Below are 24,703 nucleotides of genomic sequence, written 5' to 3'. Positions count from 1 at the left end.
TGGAATCGTGTCGCGGGGGCAGCAGCTTCAACAGGGAGCCCCTAACTTCCCTTTAACCGGCCACATCCACAAGCTCTGTCCAGGGGATCTCAAGCCATTCATAGGCAAATAAGACCACATTGTCTACAAAAAGCACCGATGCAATCCTCAGCCCATCAAACTGTAAACTCTCCTCACCACGACTACGACCTTTTTTTGCAGGGAAATAAGTTGATTACTTAAAGGAGGGCCAGGAGAATCTCTGTTTTTAGCAGCCATAGATGTGGCCAGGACCAAAAGTGGTAGCCTTAGATATTCTATCAACTTTAAGAACATATACTGTAATGCCAAAAAGTAACTTGGGGTGCTGGACACCCAAGGTACTTGACTCAAGGTATTTCACAAGAACTGAAGATGCATAATGTTATCCAATGTAGTAAAATATATTTATTTCCCTATTTCATCAAAAATAAAATAAAATATAATAAATAAAAGTCAATATCCAACCTCCATCTACCTCTCTTTTTCACAGGTATGTTTTTTATTAATCATTAATTTGCCACCCTTTTTGGTTATTAAAACTGATTATTCATTTGTTACTTGCGTGATTTCTCAAGCATTTGCCAATTACAACCGACCACTGTTTGGATAATGACTAAATAAAGTAATGAACAATTGTTGCTTTCACAATATTTTCTCTCTTCCTCTTTTATTATTCCCATCATTAAGTTAATCTTTGTGTTGGTACTGCATTTAAAACAAGTCGAGTACTGTATTTAAATAAAATAACATGTGATACCCACTACAGGCACTGGGTGTCAGGGCTAGACTTCAATTGTGTGTTTTCAGTGGTTCTCATCAAACGAGTGACGTCTCTCTCTCTCTCTCTCTCTCTCTCTCTCTCTCTCTCTCTCTCTCTCTCTCTCTCTCTCTCTCTCTCTCTCTCTCTGTCTCTCTCTCTCTCTCTGTCTCTCTCTCTCTCTCTCACACACACACACACACACACACACACACACACACACACACACACACACACACACACACGCACACACGCACCCCCCCCACACACACAGAGTTGTATTGCTCACAAGAAGGAATTAAACAGGTGAAATAAAATTAGGACATCTAGTTAATGAGATATAACTATGTTGTAGAGGAGCTAAATAAAATAAGTAAATTTAGAAAAAAATACAATTTATGTATAAGACTGAGAAAAACGTTCAAACGAGACACAATTAATTATAGGTCAGTAGCGCTCTCTAGTGGACAAATTTGATGAACACCATAAGAGACAAAGATTAAAAGATTAAATCCACTTTATTCGTGCACACAATGGGGAAATTATGTTTTCCACCCCAGTTTTTTTTTTGGACATACATGTATATACAGTATGTGTGTTAGTCAGAGTACACACAAACATAGTATACAGGCCCCTGAACACAACACACACTAGGGGCCTGTAGGCATGCAGTTAATGACAACCAGTACAAGAGAGGGATGGGTCTCGACTTCGGAGTGCGCCCTAATGAGCAGCTTGTGGGGGGGGGGGGGGGCGCCCTTGAGCCCCTTGCTCAAGGGCGCCTCGGCTGTGGCTGGGAGGTGAGCTGACACCTCCCACTGTCAGCTTACAGTCCGAAGATGTCTGGCTGGAGCGGGAATCGAACCGCCAAGACGTCCGCTCTACTGCTGAGCTACTGCCGCCCACCACTGCCGCCCAGCATCAATGAAAAAGACTATACAGTACAAGTATTATTTTTGGTGTGTGTGTGTGTGTGTGTGTGTGTGTGTGTGTGTGTGTGTGTGTGTGTGTGTGTGTGTGTGTGTGTGTGTGTGTGTGTGTGTGTCTGTGTGAAATGATTCCGAGCAACAGCGTTTACTGTGCCCATCTTCCTCAGTAGGACAAAAAAAATATCAACCAAATATGTTTTCTGCTATATTGTCACATGACAGAGAAGCACTAATTTATTCACACCATTTATGTCGTCCGGTAAATAAGGCCCTTATGCATAAATAGCCATTTCTTGGCATGATCAATTAAAACTCTAGGTCACAGATCATACATGTTGTTTAAATACAAAAACGTACAAATTCTTTTACTCTTTTATTATGAAAGTGTATATTTTATTTTGAAACTGAAAGAAGCTGAATATCAGTGCTTTACAAGTGGCAATTAATTGGAACTACACATAAATTTATAGCAAGAGAACACACGTGCTGCTGCTGTAGATAGCAGACATTTTGTTCTTTGTTACATTGATTCTATAAACTACACCCAACTTCTGCTACATCAGTGTTTTTTGAAAATTCTGCTCAAAGAGTTTTACTTTTTCGAGACCGTTGTTTGTCTGATCTGAACAGGAATGACGGTCTCATTGGCTGGGTTGCTGGCGGACCTGTTTGTGGTGGGGGCTTCTACAGACAGAACTCCATCAACAGAAAGTGAAGAGCTGATGTGCTGCATGTCCACCCCATCTGGCAGCCTGGAATGCATAGTCAGCAATGACTAAAACACTTAAATCTGTATGTACTGATCAGAAATATCCTACTATCCCTTAAGTATTTGTCATCTTTGACCAGATTGCAGACTGCTTTATGGTATGTTATTGCTGATTCCATGCATTTCTATTAAAACACACAACAACCTGCTTGTGATGACTTGAATTTCATTTTTGCTTGTATTTTCAGGGACAACTTACTTGTATTTTCGGGTAAAACACCTTGAAATCAGTCCATGCTCATCCTGCCTGTCTTCATGATTTCCTTACAATAAAAAAAAAAAACAAGAAAAGATTGAGAGGAAGAAAGAAAATAATGTCCACAAAAGCATAAACTGGTTTGCTCAAGTTCTCTGTGTGTGGGACATTTACTAAGTGTTTCTTAAATGTCTTTCTTTGAAGCTCATAAACAGCTTGTTAGATAAAGAAGCTTGTACACTGTACCTGATATTAGGAGATACCCCTCCTTTGTTGTGATCGTAATTTCCTCGGGCAGGAACTGATTGACGTCCAGGTTAATCTTCCAGCTGTCCTGTCCTGTTTGGATCTCCGATACTCCACCTCTCAGCAGCCTTGAACCTGTTTGGTTCAACCCTGCAGGGTGAACACTGAAAAGAGGCAGAAGGGGTGATTGTGTGTACCCAGGAGACAAAGTGAAGGATCCCAATCTCCTCTTTGCCCAGTCGATCCAGTCCAGATCACTTGGCTCCAAGAAAGGAGGGAGTCCAAAATCCTGTGTGAAGATGCGGTTTGGCTGCGTCCAGTTTGGGAAAGGATCCCAGTTCACATCCCGGCTGAAAATGGGACGGGGTAAAATTTTATTTTGCTCACCCATGTCCTAGAAGATGAACTCAGAATGTAGAAGAGTGTTACAAATGCAAAGTTTGCAGCTCCACGCTGACAAACAAGTCCAGATTAGTAAACACAAACCGTAAGGATACACCAGCCTTATTTTTATCCTGAACAGAAAGCGAGCAGAGGTCTGAGGGAAAGGCTGCTCACACACTTTAAATAACCAGCTGATTCATTTCAACACTTCTACAGCATCAAGTGTGATCGCAAGGGTGAGAATGTCTTGCTGTATCATGAGCTGGTGTGTTACTCCTCTGTTGCCCCAGGACCAGGACAGAATAATGCTAATTACTTGTATTTATATCTCTGGTGTGTCTCCGGTGAATTGTTGCTGGATGACTCTGGAAGCAGGAAGGAGACAGTTCATTCAACAGGGGCCTCTGCAGTCTTGTCACATACTGGTGGCCTTTGTCCATGTAAAATCACAGCCTTGTGTTGTGTGAAGGAACAGAACGTACATTCAGAGTCACACAGTAAACAACTCGGTCACTAAACACAAGATTGGAAATAACTTGATGATGGATCGAAAGACTGAGTCAGTGGAGTCCTGGTGAGGAATTTTGCATCTAGCACTTAAAATGTTCATTTAATAAACAGGGGTTGAAAGAAACATTAAGTCTTTCAACATCAAATAGAAAATACTGAACAGGTGCAGATCCATGCAGAAAGAAATATTCATTAGAAATCTAATGTCACCAAGAGCAATGGTTCTTTTATAATATTTTCATACCAAAGCATTCCAAAATCCATTGGAATGCTGGCACCAGCTGAAATGCGATTGGATCCTGAATATTAATATTTCCAATGTAGTGCCGATGGCCAGAGTTCCTTCTTTTTTTGTAAAAAAAAAAAAAAAAAGCCTGCAAACACCACGATTCATCAACTATCAGTTGAGTTTTACATCGTTAGGCTGCAACTAACATCTCAGGTTAAGCCTGCTTTCCAAAGACAAAGACGAGACAGGGTTTTAGTGATTTGGGACAATTACCTGAACCATTTCATGAATTTCACTAAAAAATGTGAAAATGAAAATGAACAGTTGATATTTACTCAGTATTTTGATGGACACATTGTGCTTGATCAAGGCACATTTTATGATAAAATAAAATAAGCGATAAAGCCAACAGCGCTTCTTGCATCCACGCTATGTGCAAGTCAGGTTGTGGTGACAATGCTTTAAATTGATTAGATAGGTTCATGTGAGTCAAATTGAAATAAAACAAATAATATACTGTATCAAAAAACTTTATTGTCCAACAATTTGAAAAATGATACTCTATATATAAAAATATGCATTATACTGTAATTTGACAAAAGAACAATACAACTTAAATGGTAGATTTCTATTTGACTGAGATGACTAAACTCTTTTTTATAACTCTTAATAATGAATGAACAAAAAATGGAATATTTAAGCAGTAGTAGGTTATATCATTAATGACTGTAGACAGCTCAGTGAATCAATTTACATCATTAAGTTATTCAATTCACGTTCATGACTGTTTTCTCACTGTAATCATTTAAAGTTGTAGTTCATAGTCCTGTACTCTGTAAGGATGGCGAGGGTGCTACAGGTGAGGTGAGGGTTGAAATTTCCTTTTTTTTAAGCATATTTATGCGTGCACATTTCAATTCTCCAGTTTATGCAGATTCATATATTTACAGTGTGTCAGTAAAGTGAGAAGTGGATTCAGAAGACCTCAACTACCTCAGTTTCATCTGACTGTGCAGCTTTTCTGAAATTAAAAAAAAGGAGATAAAATACATTTTTGTTCTTTTGCAGGAAATAACATCACATGTCTTCTAACACAGTTGGTCCATTTGAAGATAATAAATAGGAGAAACGCAATGTTAACAATAAATAACGATGCTATACACACCTTTTTTGTTTTCTGGATTGGAGTACAATTGTCACAATAATCACAATCAGTGCGACAGCTCCGATGACTGAACCGGCCACAATTCCTGCAACATTACCTAAAAAATAACAACAATGTTTAAAACAAGTTCATTATTACAGGAAAATACTAGTGTGAATATCGGCTTGCCTTCATGAGATAGTCTGAAAGTTTCAGACAGATGGGCAAAACACGTGAAAATTCCTCGATTATAATCAAAAAGGGGCTGATTTTTGAGTTCTTCTTCTCTGTGTTGAATAAATTCAACTGGAATTAAAGTAAAGGTTTGAATTTGTTTCACTGTCATCCAAGATGCTTCTTCATGTCTGTTGTTATGAGCCTTTCATTCATTTATTAATGATTGTCTTGCAAGCGCCCCTACATATTCCGATGCATGTCTCCATTCCACTAATACAGTACTGGTGACACGCTTCTACTACTAGAACAATATTTCTCCTAAAGTTTCTGCTGTGCACAACAGAGCCTTGAGAAACTCTATCATACTCACTGTGTGTTCATTAATATTAACAATAAAGTTAGGTGTCATGAAGTGACCTGTATCCCAATTCCTCTGTGTAATGAGTTTGTAAAGTGCAGCATAATCTCTACACATGGACATATTTGTCTACACGTTTGCGAGTGTCAACCCCTGTATATCTAGAGGTTTGGAAATGTTTTTATGTTTATGATAATGTTTATGATAAGCTGTGCCGTACACATTTAAAGATTCACGCAGTAACAAGTCTAATGGCAGACATGGCTTGAGATACTGTTACAAAAACTAGGCACATGCATGTACAAATAATCTTTTGCCACAGTGATGGAAGCCTATTCTTTGAAGTCAATATGAGTCATGAAGTCAAATCATGAGAATATTTTAAATATTTTATGCATCTTAATGCTGATTAAATGGATGAAATGACACACAAGCACAAACGAACACAAACATGCACACATACTGTAAACAATGCAGGATGTGTCTTCTCCAGACCACCGGCCATTCTCCTGGCACACACGCTCCTCCGGTCCTCTGTGTGTGTAGCCGTCATTACAGGAAAACTGAACTTTAGCTCCTTGTAAATACGTGGTTCCGTTCTTCTTTCCATTGATTGGTGGTGAAATCCATCCACAGGATATCACTACACAGTATTATAATAATTAGTTCTTAAAACCATACAAATATTATACACAGTAATATACAATATTAAACTCACCCGGCTTTAGATCCTGTACAAGAGAAAGGTGAGTCTGGAACGACACTCTGGTAGCATTGCCAATTGTGGGGCTACGACCTACCAGGATATCATACCTAAAGTATAGAAACACTGATCAGGAAATAAAGTACAAAAAAACAAAGTAGAAAACAAAAAACCCAGGTCATTTTTCCTTTCATCCCCAGATGAATGAAGCTTTAAATTCCCTGCATTCTACAATTCATGCCTGTAAATCACATGCTTTGTCTTACAAATCTGTTCTGTCAAGATAACCATTATTTTCAGTTGGGTTTTTTTGTGGGAACTCCCTTCAGTGCCACACATGAAGACGGCAATTAACTTTAACTGATGTTTGCTTTATAAAAACAAATAAATAAAATGCAATTCATTAATTTTATAATGAAAAAAAAGTTGATAACCGTTTCCAGACGTACCTACAGAACTGAGAGCCCTCTCCAGTGCATATCTTCGATACGTCTTCCATTAACGGATCATCTGGGGTCTCAGGAACAGAAAACACCGGAACAAAACTTTTGTCATGTCTTGGAGCAAAGTAATATGTTTCCAAAAGGTATTCTGAATCATATGTGAACAAGGCAGATTCATTGGAGACAGCCCCTGTAAAATAAGAGGAATTATACAGACTTAAAACCACAGTAGTGCTTAGAGAAAAAAAATGGATGGACAGATAATGTGCTGATGTCTACAAAAATATAAATGTTTTCTTGCTTGAAGAAAATATTCAATTACAGCAAACAATACAGACATGGTGGACTATCCTTTAACTGCCATGGTCAGGGTCCTAAAATATGTCAAGCTGCACTGACTCATATTGGAAGAATACCTTTATAACAGTAATTTATACTGATATTATACTGACTGATACTCACAAGATGCCTATTTGTCTAGACAGACAGACAGACAGACAGACAGACAGACAGACAGACAGACAGACAGACAGACAGACAGACAGACAGACAGACAGACAGACAGACAGACAGACAGACAGACAGACACTTTAATAATCCCGGAGGAAATTGCAATGGAGTCATTAGCCAACAGTTATGTTTGGTAGATAACATCAGTTTTCAGTGCATAAACTGCATTCTTTCTTACAGCTTGCCCCAAAGATGAACACCGACTCTGGAACGCTGTGGTTATGCACAACGTGGCCGTCGCTAAGAGTGAGGTCGTCACTGGCATCACCATTCATATTTCCCAGCAGTCCTAGTGTTTCATCTTTGAACTCCTCTGGCAGGAGCACCGTGGTTGTTATAGTTCCCTCTCTCAGGTCCAGTTCCACTCCGGCTCCCGAGGGGAACATCACAGTTACACTTGCGGAGGAAGGAGAAAACACAAACACACCTAGAAGAGATACGTTTGGCAGAAAATCAGTTCTTGTAGTTTTATGAAGATTACATTTTAAAGAACCACACTGGGCCAAACATGGAAAATCATCCAGTGTTTGTTTGGATAAAACATGTTAAAGGACATAAGGTGACAAAAGCATAACTCTGACCTAAAGTCATAACGATGGTCATGTGACATTTTTCCCTTTTCAGGCCAAAACACACACAAAACATGTTTCAGAGGTCATATGTAATGCAAAAATAAAATGAAAAGTTAATAAAAGTTGATAAAGACACGGTGACAGGAATGAAGCTCTCACCATGCAGGTCCATCCAAGTCTGCTCGGAAAACGACAGGGACTTTTGATTCTGCAGCACTTCAAGGCTGCTGTGGCCACTGGCAAGCCTCACCTCGATGACATCAGAGTTCGCTTCTTTCATGGCCACAGCGGTCGGTTTTGTTGCTTTTATGGTGGTTCCTAATAGAGACAGAATCAGTAAGAGTTTAGGTGCATCTGTATCTTTTATTTCTAAATGTTCACGTATGATTGCTGAGAAAAAAAATGAGAATCCCTCAGTGCCTTCTCACCATTCAGCGGTTCTGTTCTGCCTTGAATCGTCAGCTTTTTCTTAGCTGAGGTCACCAGAGTGTATTCCCCTTTGCCATTGAAGGAGTAGCTGACACCATCAAATGTGATGAAGTGGGGATCTCCAAACACCACAGCTGGAATATCACACAATAAGACTTCACCTGAGGCAACAATCTCACGGACAACACAACTTATAAGGCTTTTTTACTTACCAGAACTGGGTGAATGGTAATGCCTGCAGTCACTGGAGGGCCGGTGTTTGAAGTAGTAGGAGCAGTTGTCAGACCACAGGCAGCAGTAGTAGAAGCTAAGGACGTCATAAACCCAGTGCGACTGTCCAGGAATACGAGGGGGGTTCTGGTATGGAGGAGAACCCCAGTCATGTGCTCGGTCTGGGGTGCTACCCCCAATGGAGTCTGCTGTCAGGACCTGAGCACCAGTGCTGTCATAACAGCACTGTTGTCCTGCTGCATACCTGGGACTGGTGATACATTTCCAGAACACTGAGTTTATATTAAATTAATTGCACCAGTTATATTTTTGCATGAAATGGAATTTCATTACAAATCACCATCATTTCTTCACGTTTTTTAGGATGCTTTGATATATGTCTTTCAGTCCACACATTAAGATTTAACATCATGTCAAAATAAATCAGCACATATAAGACTACGTGAACAGTTTGCTCTGATGTCGAACTTTCCTGTTGGTGCTTCATCTGCAGTTCTGTCCTTCTTTTAACAGTTTTAAAAGAAAAGGTTAACTCTAAATGTTTTGTTTTTTGATATTAATAACTATCAGTGGTATTCAATGAGAAATTTAATGGGTACAAAACAGACTAATCAATGGGTATGAAATAGACTTTTGATTACCAGGATGCACATCAATGCATCATTCACGAAAGTGCGGTGGAATACCTCAGTGGCTTAAAGCTTCTACTGACCTCAGCTTTCAGTCAATGTCTTAACCGATACTTTCACCTTAAATAAGTCGGTGCTGTAGTTATGATGTGCATGCTAAAATGACACCCATGATTCCAAATAATCATAAGTCATAAGAGGAAATTACATTTTTAATGTTGTTTTAATGACTTTGTTTCTCAAGATATCAGTGAAAATCAAGCTCTTATCACGAATAAGTAGCTTTATTATCTTGAGCAAAACAAAATGAGTAACTCGTGACCTCATGAAACCGTGTCATGTGTAACTGATACACGAAGTGAAAAATGACCCATCAAAAAGGTCAAGACAGTAAATTTTACACTTTTTTCTACATATTCTCTCAAACATTTCATGAGTTCTTCCCAGTCACATTCCCAAAAGTCTCAGTAATGATGTGAAAATATTTTATTAAACTGTGACCCATTGATAAATGCATGTTCACATTGCAGGTGAAGGACTCACCTGGCTTGTATCGCCCTCACACAGTGAACACTTCCTGGGTGGTAGGTGCAAACACTCCCTTTCTCTATATCACAGCCATAGTCTGTCTAAAGTGAGAGAAACAGTGTATATCACCCATTTGACTTGATAACCAACCATTGAAACATCATGATGTTGCCCATCTAAATTAATGCCAGCTATTAAACTTGGCTTGATGTACTGTATCTGAAGTGACTGTTCAAAAGCTTGTTTAATGATGAGCTAATGTGTGTAAGATTTTAAAACATATTATAAGGAATCTTATCTTAGCAAATTCTGCCTATTGTTGCTAAGTATTATTGGGTAGGCTCACATTTCTGATGTCACTGATATCTACATGCGAGATTAACTAGCAATTATTTTTACACATTACCTGGTTTAAAACTCACTGCAATGCGCTTAGATGTTATTAGAGTTAATAACAACTTTACACACAGTCTAAAACATGGTTTTCTAAATAACTGGTAGAACCTGTCCCACAGATATAATTATATATTATTATTATTATTATTATCATTATATAATTATATATTTATAATTATATTATAATTATATTGCAATGACAGGGGAACCAACTTAGTTTTTCATTTCAAGTCACCCAGCAGTTAATATACTGTATTAGTCAATCATATAAGTTGAGAAAGTAGTGACGACCCTGTCTAACCCCAACAAATAAAGAATACATTGATGCAGAAACATGCAAAACGTGAAGATAATGGCTGGGTGTAAATACTATAATAAGGGCGGAAGACTTTGACCTGATAAGCAGTGAGTGTTAGCATGAGGCTGCAGGCACTTACACCTGTACTGCAAATTCTTATCTACAGCACACAGTAAAATAGTAGTAAAATCCTCATCATCTGGTGATAGCGCTGTTCTGTTCATCTATATCGAAGAAGACTTAGTTACTGCATGACATTTATGTTCTATTTGTGAAGTAATGATTACCTGCTTATGGTTTGTAGTAGTGTATATAGGCTCAATCCTGTGACTCCTCCTTTGTTAACATGGCACATCGTGACTGCAGATATTGTAAATTTTATCTGTGAAGAAACTCTTACACATTCTTCATTTCCCCTGTGTAGTAGTTTAAGTTTGTTTTTTCCATTTATGTGTTTATGTGGGTGAAGCATCAAAAACTTTAAGTCTTCAAGGCTGTTTGGGGTCAGTGCAATGAAACGCTCCAAATGCTTCACACTTACATGAAACCTCCCTGTGTCTGCCCTCGCTTGAGCCAGAGTACAGGGGCAGTCTATGATCTCACTGATAAAGTTTGGCAGACTGGTTTCCAGCATGTCCCATGCTAAACATTTATCCAAGGCCCAAGTTGATGAGTTCTGCCTGAACTTCTCCTCCAGATGCCAGGCCAGAGCGTGATCCTCAGACCACGTCGCGTGAACATTCCTAAATGAAACCCATGGCAAACACAGCTGCAATTTATGTCAATTTTATCTTTTTTCTAATCCATAAAGAGTCACTTGTGTAATAGAGAACATATGTACATACCATGTACCGTCTGGGTAGGTACTGGGGTTGATCCGTATGGAGCCTAGCTCCCAACTTGAAAAGCTCTTTTCTGCTGGTTTGGGCAAAAACATGAAGTAACCATTGTTGGGATGATCCTTCTCAAGTGAGTAGAGATACACCCACTCACCACGCCAGTTCTCTCCATAAGGGTCTCCTACAAGAATGCATTTTACATGTCATTTTAAACCATGTGACCTATGCAGTGTACACATATGGAATACTAACCTGTCTCTCTGTATCCCCACAGCTCTAAATTGACCCTTTCTCCTGTGACTAAAGAGGTATTCCATGTCATTTCAAGAGTGCCACTAACATTAGGTGTGCCATAGTACTGCCATTTGGTTGCGTTGACCAGTGTTGCCTTGAACTGAGAGTCCAGCTTTCCAGTGTGTACTAGAGAAAAGGGATTCTATATTAATGCTATTTCAACAACAAATGGACGCTATGTTCCTGAGAATATATTGTACCTGAGAGCCAAGCTCCGACTCTGCTGAATGTCGTGCCATCATCTGAAGAGATATGCACAGGAATCCAACCTGTTTTGTATAGCAGTGGGGAAATACAATGTCCCCTGTTGTTTTTATCCACATACCCCACAGTGTCAGTGTTATTGTCAAACCTGTTGTTGTAAAGAATCACCATTATGTTTCCATACTTCTTGTCTTTCTTAAACATTCATTCTGCAAACTTTTTTTCTTGTGCCTTTAACCAAATTTCTAAATATTTTGTATGTTTTGCGTTGCAGAAGTTAAACGGACCATGAGATAAACAAAAGAAACACTTACCTGCATACAATCTTTGAACTTTTATTGAAACGTGCCTCAAGCACGGTAAAATCAGTCCCGCCCATAATGGTCCCGGAATATGGGAATATTTCCACACAGTACTCTTTATAGTCTGAGCAGCAGTTCTTCAGAGACGTACATGTTGAGTGGCAGGAACACAAGTCTAACCTTTCCCCACAGCGTCCTGCACATGTCTGTCCTGTTAAAAATGAAGAAAGATGTCTTTACCTTGATCGTTTTCATTATATTTTTTTAGTAGATGTTATTTACAGTTTACATTGAGGGTTCAGTTTAATCAGTGTTTAATGATACATAAAAATATTGGAATTTCCCAGTTTTCCAAATATTGATAAAATTAGATTAGATGTTTTTATTCAGTCTAGTCCAAGTTTTCTCTCGCTGCCACACAGAAAACTGAATGAGATCCAGCAACCGTTGTTATTCAGCTGCCAACATCTGACCAGAACAAACAAACACACACACACACACACACACACACACACACACACACACACACACACACACACACACACACACACACACACACACACACACACACACACACACACACACACACACACACACACACACACACACACACACACACACAAAGTGATCTCTAAATCAAGTTTATAATGACTATTATGATGATTGAAGCACACATACAAAAATGATTTCTCATTTACTCAGACTATAACAAAGACTGCAAAAAAAAAAGGCATCCATATTAGAGATGAACAACAATTTATGTGAGTGTGAACTGTTTAGCTTGTGGGTACTTGCCTAATGACCTGCAGATACATGAAGCCAGGAGGACAAATATTATGGCTGTGAATCTCTCCATTGTCACACAGGCAGAGGTCCTTGGTCAACTTTTCTTGTCATTCAGCTGCTTCTGTTGAGTCTTCTCATGTAGATCTACTCAGCGTTTTTCTAAACCTTGTCCTGACAATCAGTGACATTTACAAACAACCCTTTAATGATCAACTAGAGGCCATCACAATTCATCCTCACATGGTTACCTTTGACCATATCTCACTTCAGGTCCAATCAGTTTGTGAGATTTATCATATCCTTAATACATTTTTGATCGTCTGTCAGACCTGTATAAGCTCATTCATTGCTTACTCATGATAATAATTGAAGATAAAACCGATAACAATGCAATTATGATGAGATAAGTGCCAAATAAAATGTACTTGAGGATCACATTTGTCTCTCCAAATATGCTAATATCAGTAATTTGAAATTAAATCGGTAAATGAAATGAGGACAGTCTGTCCACACTTTCTAAAATGAATGTAATAAACACACAATTTCAGTCCATTTTTCCCTTGCATATGTAAGCTTCTCATTTCTCTTAGTCTCAGTGTAAGAGTTCCCAAAGAGGATAAATTATGGGATTTTCTGTGGCCACTTATGTAGGTGGGTTGAAGCTTATCCTGGATGACAATTGGCTGAGAGGTGACGTACATCCTGTAGAAGCCACCAGGTCATCACAGGGCTACTCATAGGAACACAATCTATTCTCAATCCTGTAAGTCATGTAAATTGTCAGGTAGAACTTTGGTGTATTGGACTGGTTTGATCAGCACATCCCACACATTCTCACCATGAACTTGTTGTTTACTTCAGAACATCCCTGGACCATTTTTTCAGTGAAGCAAAAGTACATGTACTTTATCTACAACAATGCTCAGGTGCATGATAGCTGTCGAACATCCACACAAATGACAGGAAACAGGTTTTCCCAACACACACAGCAGTTTCAGAAGCTAGCTATTGCTCCCCAAATGCAATCAATCAATCAATCAATCAATCAATCAATCAATCAATCAATCAATCAATCAATCAATCAATCAAACAATCTATCAATATTTATTTGTAAAGCGCTCAATTACATCAGCAGACATTTCAAAGCATTTTTACAGACATAGAAACTCAACAGAACAATGAGCCTTGAGTAACTGTGACGCCGTTACGGATTTACTTTTATTCACCAAAAATTTTTTTCTGGCATTTAATCAAAATCAAGGCATAAACATAAATTTTATGATACATGAAAATTCAGTGCATGTTTTATGTCCAAGTCAAAATAAGAGATCTTGTAGTAGCAGCTACTGACTTGTAGGGGCTGCTCGTTCCCTGTCTGTTAACTACAAGATATTGGCAGTACAGTAGTTGTGTTATATTTGCATCCACATTATTGGATTATACTGTCATATAGACGTAAAAAATAAAAATCAGGTAACATAAAACACAGTTAGCCACAACCATGTGGCCGAATTAAAGAGAAAACAATGTTGCATCATCCCAAATCACTGGCAACATCATCTGGACTTTGTCCTCGTAGATTCCTGCAGAAGATAACAATGATCGTGGTCAGTGTTTTGAACAAATAATAATTTTGCGTTGTCGCCATGATTATTCGATGAAGTCCACGCTCACCACCATCAAATGGCCATTCTTGGCCCTGTAGATCACGGACTCCTGACCACTCTTGAAGTCAACAAAGCCTTCTCTGCCAGGCTGGATGTCAAATCTCACACTGCAATGATTCACATTGAATCATGTATGTATACTTTTTTTTTAAACTATTTATAAGATGAGCTGTAAAATTGCTGTATAAAATTATTTTTGTTTGTTTGGTTTTTTTTACCTGCCCTGGACAACTTTAATGTAGTTCTGCTTGTTGGCAATAACACACAGCTTAGTCAGGGCCTCATACAGATAGTCACACTGCAGAACCAGATCCCCCTACAAGAACAGATGGTTACAGTACCTCAGCTGTTAGATGTCAATATTTTTATTCCTAAATTATTACATAATGCTATTCTGACATGTCGCCTATGAGGGGCACTGCAGCACTGCATAAAAAAACTGTTAATATCCATGAAAAAAAAACGGTTTAAAAAGAAAATAATTTAATTAAAAATAGTCTGTTCTGTGCAGCAGAAATAACTTGATTAAAAAAAGTAATTCCCCCATGGGGGATTAATAAGGTTGAGTTTAATCTTTAACCTTTTGATCTTTAATCATAGGATCTCACATAAAGCAAGTTCAATATACCAGAATGTTAGATTTAACTTTTTAAACAACATAATGTAACTCTCAGATTTACCGTACATACCTATGAATTCATATTAAAAGAAAGTACAGTACAGGATAAGGGGGAAAGTCACTGTGCCCAACACACACACACACACACACACACACACACACACACACACACACACACACACACACACACACACACACACACACACACACACACACACCAGGGTGTCATTTGATTTACTTTTTGTTTGATGTCATCACATGTAACATGAAGGATCAAGAAGTTGTCACTCAGGTTGCTGACCGATACACCTACATAAAAAAAAGCCCTTAAAATGTGTACATCCAACATATAAGCAGAAGTTTTTGAAACTATCTGTCTGGCCACCTTTCAGAGAGTTGTAATCAATCCGCTGCTTGACCTTGGCTTCCTCCACCAGGTAGGCAGCTTCCTGCGTGAAGATGAGCTGCCGGAGACGAGGTCTGAACCCGTTCCTGTCGTACTTCACGACTGGCACGCTGTACTACAGGACGGACACACAAATGCAGCGTATTACAAATGAGAACGATGCACCAATAATGCCAGTGCTAGTTTACCTGAATGCTCTCATGCCGAATCATCTGTAGCACTTTGATGTTTATGTCTTCTGCACCTTCAAATAATAGAAAGCATCGAGAATCCATGAAAGAGGTTTCACACACGATTTGAGTACTAATAATCGGATAAATTCTCACTTAAGAACTGGAGCATCTATGCCTCTAACTTGACATTGACATGTATATGAGTATATGTGGTCAGTGCACTAATTACAGTCTTACCTATCCTGGTGTCCATGAATGGCCTGCACACGCTGAAGGGGTAGTTTTCCTTCTTTCCTTTGAACATGGAGCTTGTAAGTACTTTTAAATGAAGCTGAAAACAAGGAAACAGGTCAATAATAGGAACAGCCAGCCATCTTCAGATTACCACCGCTATATCCGCTGCAGCGGGTCACGGAGAGCCGGAGCCAATCTCGGCAGCATAGGAACAGATGTAGGGAAATTACAATTTTTGACATTTTAAACATAAAGTGGACATGTTGAGCTCTGTACCTGTGCTTTCCGCTGCGGGGGGGTTCCTCGAAAGTAATTCCGGACCATGTGGCGAATGTAAAGCTTTTTCAGAAGCTGGGAAGCCTAGAAAAAAATTGCAAGAGTTGTTTGAAACCTGCTCAGTAGTTTGACTATTTCCAACATTTCAAGGTTGTGACTTCGACTAATAAAATTTTACACTGAAAAATTGTGAATTTAAAAATGATGTACCACTTGCCTCTTGCAGTACAGGTGGAGGGGTGAGCCACAAGTCTTTCTCCAGGACTGTTTTGGGGAGGTTTTCCTTCAGCCGTGTGAGGTAGCTGTGCCTCACATATGCCAAGTAATCAGTATTATCAAAGCAGGTTGGCTGATTTCTAGTTATGAAGCCCTTGATGAACCTAGAACAAAAATCAATAGATTGATAAAGCTCACAAAATGGACTGAGTGGCCGTCATTTGCATGTATTGTTCAAATTTCAGTTGTTGAGGTGACTTACTTTTTGATGACCTTGACTGCCCAGGCTCTCTTTTCACGCTCCTTTCTTGCCATCAGACCTCGCCAGCAGTTCTCAATTTTTGTGGCTATTAGGTGAAAAGGTCACATAAAGTTATACAGAAAGTTTGCCATGTAGCTATTTGAGAATATTTGGTCAACTTTGTACTTCATACAGAAAATGAATCTCTGCATATTCTAGTACTCACCAGCCTGTCTCTGTTTCAGGTAGCCTTCTTTCACTCGGTAGCCTTTGTACTTAGCCTGAATCCTTGTAGCTGTAATTCAGAGAGTTAGAGCTCCATCCTCAGGATTATGATGCTTAATTTAGAATTACAGTGCAACTGATCTCACCTAGTTTATTTTTGCAGACTTGAAAGGCATCTTCTGTTGCAAACAGAGTTCGTGGGTGACGGATGAAAATTTTTGTCCTTGAGGGTGCAATAAAAAACAGCGAGAAACGCTAGTATCTCACCGCGAGCAGTGTTTTGGGATCTATTCATATATAATTTGCCTACCGGCCCATCTTGTACTCATCAGATTTGTAATCCAGGTGTTTTATCAGGCGCTGCACCCCTTCTGCAGCTGCACCATTCCAGCGAGGCCACGTGTCTGGACACAGAGCTTTATATCTAAGCACAAAAGGAGACACAAAGATTTGAGATATTTTCAAGGTATGAGTCTAAATTAGATTAAGAGAATCTATTGTATGTCTTTAAGAAAAACAGTTACTTTAGGTGTGTTTCACCAAGAACAAGACAGTTCTAAGTTTGCTTCAGTACCTCTGAAGAAAAATTTCGTATTTGCGTCGGTAAGCAAATCCAGCACGCCTGACCCTCAGGTGCTCCATCAGGCCCAGATATTTCACCTGATGTCTTACCAACACATCATCAAAGCATCCTGCAGGAGACACCAAAGGTCATCTGGAGAGTTTAAGGGGTCACTGTGTTCTATAATTTATAAGTGTAGCTGTTAGGGTTAGGACTAGTGTCGTTTCACTAACAAATAAAGTTGCATAGGATTGGATAAGGCTATAAGATGTTTTCAGATGTTGAGGAATTTTAGGAAACAAGGCTTCACCTGGCCGCTTGGCTTCATTGGGCTTAATACAGCGGACATACCAGGGCTCCTTCGACATTAAAATCTCAGTCAAGCCAACCAGACTGCTCTTAAACTGAGTCACCACCTGATGGGTCGCAGGAAAATGGTGTATGAGTATGATGGTTTGTTTACTGTAAATAAACATCATCACCATTTGAATCGTTACTCACAGTCTCAGGTCTCTTCTTGCTGTCTGGTTCAGTAGAAGGAAAACAGTGTCGGATGATTGCATTGTTGGATTGTCGCATGACCTTGAGAAAAGGGAAAACTGCTGAAGCACTCAAAATGTCAGATATGGTGTGTTTTTTTCTGAATGACTTTACATATATTGTTTTATTTTAGGGTTTTTTGGTATCAGTAAAGTATAAGTCATACATTAATATAGATTCTGATTGAGTATAGAATTTGTATAAATGCAGTGTCTTTTTTCTTGAACTGTATTTGAATTCATTACCTGCAACGTAAAATCTTCCCCAATGTTCATGAGAATGAAATAAAATTACCTCTTTCCCATTTCGATACAGGAGATCATTGTTTTTGTCCAAGAATCCTGAAGGTTTTAAAAACAAAGAGCACATTTAAATACAGTATATTTGTTCTTGGCAGCAACAAATCTCTCCTTTGTCAAAAATAGGTATTATCAGTATTATATGGTCACCAATGGAAAATTATATTTACCAAAACAAATAAAAAAAAATTCTAGTCTATGTTAGTTATGTGTGTTTGAGTGCATATATATGTATTTTTCTCTAAACTTTGAGAATTTTGGATTAAATTATAATATATACACAATGAATACTCTAAATAACTAACAGATCTAATCTGATATCCCATAGGTTATTTTAAATGACATCTGATGGGCCAGTAATGGACAGCCACATATTCTCTATTCAGGCATATATTTGTCAAGATGAGTGTGTCCTGAAGGCAACAGGTTTTATGCATGTACTGCAAGTAAAACTCAGAGTGTGTTGCACAGGGAAATATTACATTTCATGAAGTTGTATATATGGAAGACCACACTTGAAATTTGGGCGAGACAAATTGTAATTAGCTTGACCTATTATATCAGCTAATTAATCAAACTTCGTATTTCAGCAGTATAAAATATATAAAAATATAAAATATATATTGCTGATCCCTCTGTGTCTGTACTTCTGTTTGACTATATTTACCCTTTGGCTGCTGTTAGTTAAACATGCTCAACAGAGGAATAAATGATTATTCCATGTAAAGAAGCATATCATATCATCAATATCAGTATTACCAACAACACAGTATGTAACCTCTCCAGCATAATGCAAGAGGCGGAAGTCTCCTCTCTCCAGTGTTTTCCTTGTCTTTTGGTCCGCAAGTTTATGTCTGCAGGAAGAGGAAATAGCTTATTTTATGGTAATGCTTACTCCTTTTAGTTAAGTTGCTAAAGCACGTGCAGAAAATGTGTACTGTTAGTCAAACTGAAGACCCGAACTGACGTGACAAAGTGAGGATGACCACCAATCTTTTCCTCCATCTTCTCTAGTAAAGTCAGATCTGTGGCATCCCCAGGACGTAAACATTCCTCGTCCTACAGGAAAGGAGAAGCAGCTATCATTCATCCATGATTTTTTTTAGTGGGTGGGTAAACTGTTTTTCGTCTCTCGAAAATCCTAACTCAGTCATTTCTTTACCAATAAAGAGATGATTCCTCTGTATTTCTCTTCCACAAGATCACAGATTATCTTGTTGTTGAAATATGGCACCGGTTCCCACTGTACATTAAAAGAAATATGTTTATTTTTTCACATCAGTGACAGTTTGAATGACAAAATGCACAAAAATGTGTGTTGGCTCCACCACCTCAATTCCTTCCTTCTCATACTCCTCTTGCTCAGACTTGAGGGTCAACCGGATGAAAAGTTGCTGAAGCTTCTCGTTGCAGTAGTTTATGCAAAACTGCTCAAAGCTAAAGTAAATTGATGATGGAGTCAGTAACAAACTTTTCATTTCGTAAGTCTGCTGCTGAAGAAGTTACTCACGTGCACTGTGTCTTACCTGTTAACATTAAAAACTTCAAAACCATAGATGTCCAACAGACCAATCACTGTTTTCCTGGATGGATCCTACATTTAATTGATTCAGATAGGAATACAATTTTTGTATTCTAACCATGATTTTTTCCTTTTCCACTTCATTTAACATCACAAAAATTATGTTAGTAGCAATTTAACACAAAAAATATTTACAGATTTTCATTTATCCTTTTATTTCTCACCTTATTCGCTAAAGATTCATTGATTTTGTTGACCAACCAGTTAAAAGTGCGGCCATAGATGGCTTTGGCAAGGGCATCCCTGGCATATACTGCATGGTCCACAGAGAAGGGACTGAGCACCTTGAGCAGCAGAATGGTAATAGTTAAAATCAAATAATAGGAAAATTTTAGACTCTCAATCAAATAAAATAAACCACCTCCTCTGCTTTGGCTTCAATCTTCCTGTGAGTTAAGCCCTGTTGTAGAACCTGGGTAGGAATCCCAAGCAACTGTAAAGTCAGGGCAAAGCAAATAAAGTCTTACTTCAATCTTCCATTATATTATTGCAATGCAAAATTTTCATTATTGTGGTTCTCACCTTTGACAACCAGTGCATTTCCTGATTTTCTCTGAGGCAGGCATATCCTCGAGCGTCAGCTTCAAATTTGATATTTCCTAGATGGAGCACACTAGCAACTATTCCAAGCAGTTGCTACATTACAGAAAGGAATAGTTTGTGAAACCCGCCCAAAAAACATTATATATGGATTTAATAATATTGAATTTTCAATGTAGCAAATCACCTCAGAATCATTTTCACTGAACTCTATGACAGCGAGGGCTTTTCGTACGGTCCTCCAGTCACTTATATCATTGATTGAGCTAACTTTGGCACAACCACCCTGGAGACAAATAGCAGAAATGACATTAAGTAAAACAGAGATTTCTATTTCACCAGCTAGTGTGCGAGTTGTTTGATGGCTACTGACCTGCACCAGGTAACGGTAACGCTGGCAGTTTCTCTCTAGGCCAAGCCATCGGAGCAGATCCTCCTCTCCTCCCTCCACCAGCTGGTAGAAAATGTGGAAGTTTCTCTCACCATGGTTCTGATGCACCACACGGGACTTCTCCAGCAGGTAACTCAAGATGTGACCACCGACTGCACCACCCTGAAGAGTGTGACTCTTGAGGTCAGAGCATTGCAGGGAGATTTGGTATGGACATTATTATGTGTGCTGTAAAATAATATAATAAAGTAATTTCAGTCCACCTGGTGGTCAAACTGGATGTCCATGTATTTCCCAAAACGGCTTGAGTTGTCATTCTTCAGAGTTTTGGCATTTCCAAAAGCCTTGAAGATAAAAAATATTCATATACTTTTTGTAGAAATATAGTTCTTCTCTAAGATGATTTAGCACACATGAAGGTCACTGACCTCAAGGACAGGATTGCAGAGAAGGAGTCTGTCCCGGATGTTGTTCAGGAGTTTGGTGCTTGGACAGCTGACAGCATAGAATTGCAGGATTTTCTTGGATGCCTCGGTCTTACCAGCCCCGCTCTCCCCCGAGATAAGGATGAAGTGGTTGTTGAACTCAGACTGCATAGTGCGGAAGACATTGTCTGCCAGTGCATAGCTGAAAGTACAATAACAGATTGAAGCCAGCCTTATTTTTATAATTAAAAATGGAGTTTATTGTCCGAAGTCTTGTTTTGAAAGGACTTCCTATTTGTTTTCCTGTGGAGAGTTTTCCTTATTTTATTATACAGGCTAGGTGAGACTACACTTCATTTACCTCCATCTTATCCTGGACCCTAGAATTCTTGTTCTACGGTTGTTCTTTGGATTATTCCCTTCACTAGCTGCATGCAATACAGCCTGCTGTACACAGTAAAACTATATTCAATTCAATTCAAATTCAAATAACTTTATTAGTCCCTAAGGGGCCATTGAAAGCACATAAACCAGGATAGCTGTAAAAACACACAGTGTAAATGTAAACAGTGTAAACGTAAACAATAAACACAAATAATGATTAAATAATAACATAAATATAAATGCAATCATTATGTTAAATAATAATTTAAAACCTAGTTAGTTCAGAACCAAGTGACTTCAAAACCTAATTAGTTTTAAACCTAATTGGTTCAAAACCAAATGGGTTGGTTAGTTATTCTTTTTGGGTGTTTGCCTCTAGCCTAATGACTACAGTATAACATCATACTTATAGAAGTTTTCTGTGCCATTATGAAGTTATTAATAATTTCATGAAGTTATTTATGAAATATTTCAATCGGTTTTATTTATCATACAGCTGCATTTTTAATTTGATGAGGATGATAAAAAATGTATTATTTGACAGGTGATAGAAAAATATTCAGTTGTTCAGGTGGTATTTCAGTCTTGACCAGAACAGTGGATCATTTCCACCATCACACCAAAAGAAAAGCTGTATAGATATGTAGAAAGGCTCCCCTCACAGTTTATACTGCACAAATAGCAAAACACAGCAAAAAAATAAAGTGGAAAAAAAAACCTTACATATGAGGTGGGAGCTCAAAGAAGTTAACACCCATGTAGGTGTCCATCTGCTTCTTGCTGTAGATATCTAACTCTTTATATGGGTTAACTGACACCAAGAGAGTCCCAATGTATGTCTGTGGAGAAAGAGAAGGAAGGGAAGTCATGTTCTAAGATATTTAATCAAATGGGATTAAAGGACACTGCATTGTGTTGTCCATGTATCACCCAGTCGCTAGCTGATTTTGTTCCTCTTATCAAAAGCAATATGTTTTCTTAATCAGTTGTCATGCCCTTGTGGATATAAATGACCCTTAAACTGCTTGCTTTGTATTCTATGAAAACACAAGCTGCTACTTCAGCAGCTTGCATCATCAGGTTCAGCAAAAGAAAATGCAGCATCAGATTTTGTTGGGTTAAAGGTCAACAGTGTGAACTTTAATTAGAAATAGAGAAGTTGTCAGGTTATCTGATATTAAAACCACACAGAAGACTCACATAAATGAGATTCTCATGGAAGCGTTTCCTTAGGTTGTCCAGGAAGGCAGTCTCACTTGTGTAGGCGTCCAGGAGAACGAAGTCCTGGAGGCCCACGCGATCTCGTGCTGTCAGGGAGGTCTCCATGTTCCTCAGGATCTGGTTACACCTCTCCTCCAGGCTCTGTGTCCCAGCATAAACACATTTGTGACAAGGTATCACAGCAGAATAGGGTAAAATGACAAAACTGTCAAAATTCATGAAGCACTTGAAAACAAAATTAATGAATTCCCTTAACACCATATTGTTTTTAGCCTGGTTCTCATTCTTCCCTTTAAAACCTGATTTATATGTCATGTCCTCATCCTGTTTTTGTTGAGGTTATCACTTGAACACATGACAACACAACTAGTTAACATCTTCCCCAGAGGGAAACTCATCTCTGCTTGTTTGTCTAGATATCTGTTGCTTCCAGTCAGAGCTATCGGAGGCCTTGGCTGCATCCTTTTTGCTCTTGGTGGATCTAAATTCAGCTTACAGTATCTAATCTGGTTCTGTGTTGTCTAAAGAGGCATAAATCTTTCTCAGGGGGAGGACAGAACAGACATGAAACATCTGCCTACAAGAGAAGCTTGATTGCCTTTACTTTTTAACAGGAGTGCAAATAACAAATGAATCCAAATTTGAATGTCAAAGGAAAATTCTGGAATAATGTTCATAATGCTATCATCTTAGAAATACACAGCTGAAGAAGAAAGACAATCTGCAAACATGTGGTACTTGACATAGGATATTATGAAGGTGCACACTCAGTATTATACATCAGCATTTTGTCTTTCATTACTATTGAGCAGACCTGTCACCAAAACAAGTAACTGACACTCATGGATCATTCTACAGTAACAAAATAGTTCTTGCTCTGCTTTGTTCTACTCTGACTTTATTCTAACCTATTCTATCGAGAAGACATAACCCTACCCCTAAAATACCAGAAAAAAAATGATTTTTCAAAACACTATGTGAGCATTAAAACTTTCTGGAAAAATTTGAAAAGAAAAGACACCAAAACCTTACCTACCCAGAGGATCCTTGATGTGTCTGCATGTGTCTCTGTCCCTTTTCTGAACTGAACATCTGATTTTATAGGGGGGAAATAACAGTAATATATATGACAGGAAACGCTGATAGATTACAGCCTCTACTTCCTTTAATAGGAAACCATTAATAATTTGGGTGAAATGGCGACAAAGGAAACCTCATTCCAAATATTCCATTGTATACCAGAAAGACAGGTCTGAGCCTTATATCTTAGGTGTCTGTAATACTTACAACTGATTACATGGTTCATCACAATAGAACAGTGGACCTCCTCCTCAGTAAACTTGAATTTTTCTGTCCAATGTTCATGTTTCATCTCTGTAGTAGTAACTCAGACAATCTTTAACCCATATGTCCTATATAAATAGTCCAAATCAGAGTTTGGTGAGGCCGCCTTTTGAGACATTTTCTGTTAATCTGGGCTATACAAGAATAAATAAACATGAAACTTAAACTTGCTACTTCTAAGAACACTGTGTAACACTGGTCCATGATTCAAAATGTGAAAGTTCAGCACTCACTTATACAATAACAATATGGATATGCCCGTTTGACAGAAGAGGCCTTTCGTTGGAACTTTACAAAAAGAGGAAAGTTCATCAACCGATTGAAGGAATACATTAATTGAAAACCTTCCAAACCATACGTGTAAATGCTTTATGTGCTTTGAACCCTAGAATATAGTAAAAAGCTCCTCTAAAACTCAACAGTTCAAGTTTAATGTCTTTGGCTTGAACAAGAATCATGGTGGTTGAGGGGGAA

General features: G+C 38.5%; 3 protein-coding genes across 5 annotated transcripts; all 3 read right to left on the bottom strand.

The window, feature by feature from the left end:
• Positions 1-1,683: 1,683 nt before the first annotated feature.
• Positions 1,684-3,577, bottom strand: LOC137608721 (heat shock protein beta-1-like). The gene is made up of 3 exons (XM_068335267.1): positions 2,919-3,577; positions 2,676-2,739; positions 1,684-2,459 (listed from the first exon to the last, which is right to left on the bottom strand). The coding sequence occupies exons 1-3, from the start codon at positions 3,307-3,309 to the stop codon at positions 2,300-2,302; spliced, it is 615 nt and encodes a 204-aa protein (XP_068191368.1). The 5' UTR covers positions 3,310-3,577; the 3' UTR covers positions 1,684-2,299.
• Positions 3,578-4,555: 978 nt separating this feature from the next.
• On the bottom strand, positions 4,556-13,084 carry LOC137608685 (sushi domain-containing protein 2-like). Its single transcript, XM_068335219.1, has 16 exons — positions 12,894-13,084; positions 12,111-12,309; positions 11,793-11,944; positions 11,551-11,718; positions 11,305-11,479; positions 11,001-11,202; positions 9,781-9,866; positions 8,590-8,858; positions 8,377-8,511; positions 8,108-8,266; positions 7,555-7,803; positions 6,873-7,056; positions 6,439-6,533; positions 6,184-6,363; positions 5,207-5,303; positions 4,556-5,062 (listed from the first exon to the last, which is right to left on the bottom strand). The coding sequence occupies exons 1-16, from the start codon at positions 12,952-12,954 to the stop codon at positions 5,017-5,019; spliced, it is 2,457 nt and encodes an 818-aa protein (XP_068191320.1). The 5' UTR covers positions 12,955-13,084; the 3' UTR covers positions 4,556-5,016.
• Positions 13,085-13,977: 893 nt separating this feature from the next.
• Positions 13,978-23,960, bottom strand: myo1hb (myosin IHb). Of its 3 annotated transcripts, none has more exons than XM_068334171.1 (32): positions 23,918-23,960; positions 22,865-23,026; positions 22,388-22,503; positions 21,284-21,482; positions 21,119-21,199; positions 20,838-21,017; positions 20,652-20,750; positions 20,447-20,560; positions 20,286-20,357; positions 20,089-20,208; positions 19,869-19,936; positions 19,674-19,779; positions 19,505-19,585; positions 19,310-19,401; positions 19,102-19,196; positions 18,338-18,384; positions 18,005-18,085; positions 17,814-17,919; positions 17,516-17,633; positions 17,252-17,365; positions 17,088-17,164; positions 16,943-17,011; positions 16,738-16,822; positions 16,477-16,639; positions 16,260-16,343; positions 15,987-16,080; positions 15,765-15,820; positions 15,556-15,691; positions 15,409-15,479; positions 14,770-14,867; positions 14,559-14,658; positions 13,978-14,467 (listed from the first exon to the last, which is right to left on the bottom strand). In XM_068334171.1, the coding sequence occupies exons 2-32, from the start codon at positions 22,988-22,990 to the stop codon at positions 14,441-14,443; spliced, it is 3,075 nt and encodes a 1,024-aa protein (XP_068190272.1). In that variant the 5' UTR covers positions 22,991-23,026; positions 23,918-23,960; the 3' UTR covers positions 13,978-14,440. The 3 variants fall into 3 exon arrangements, with proteins under 3 accessions (XP_068190272.1, XP_068190273.1, XP_068190274.1); XM_068334172.1 differs by having other exon boundaries at positions 23,922-23,954; XM_068334173.1 differs by lacking the exon at positions 23,918-23,960 and having other exon boundaries at positions 22,921-23,003.
• Positions 23,961-24,703: the final 743 nt, after the last annotated feature.

Source organism: Antennarius striatus, chromosome 15, assembly GCF_040054535.1.
Source record: "Antennarius striatus isolate MH-2024 chromosome 15, ASM4005453v1, whole genome shotgun sequence".
In the NCBI taxonomy this organism is placed as follows: Eukaryota; Metazoa; Chordata; class Actinopteri; order Lophiiformes; family Antennariidae; genus Antennarius; species Antennarius striatus.
This window is presented reverse-complemented; position numbering and strand designations above follow the sequence as displayed.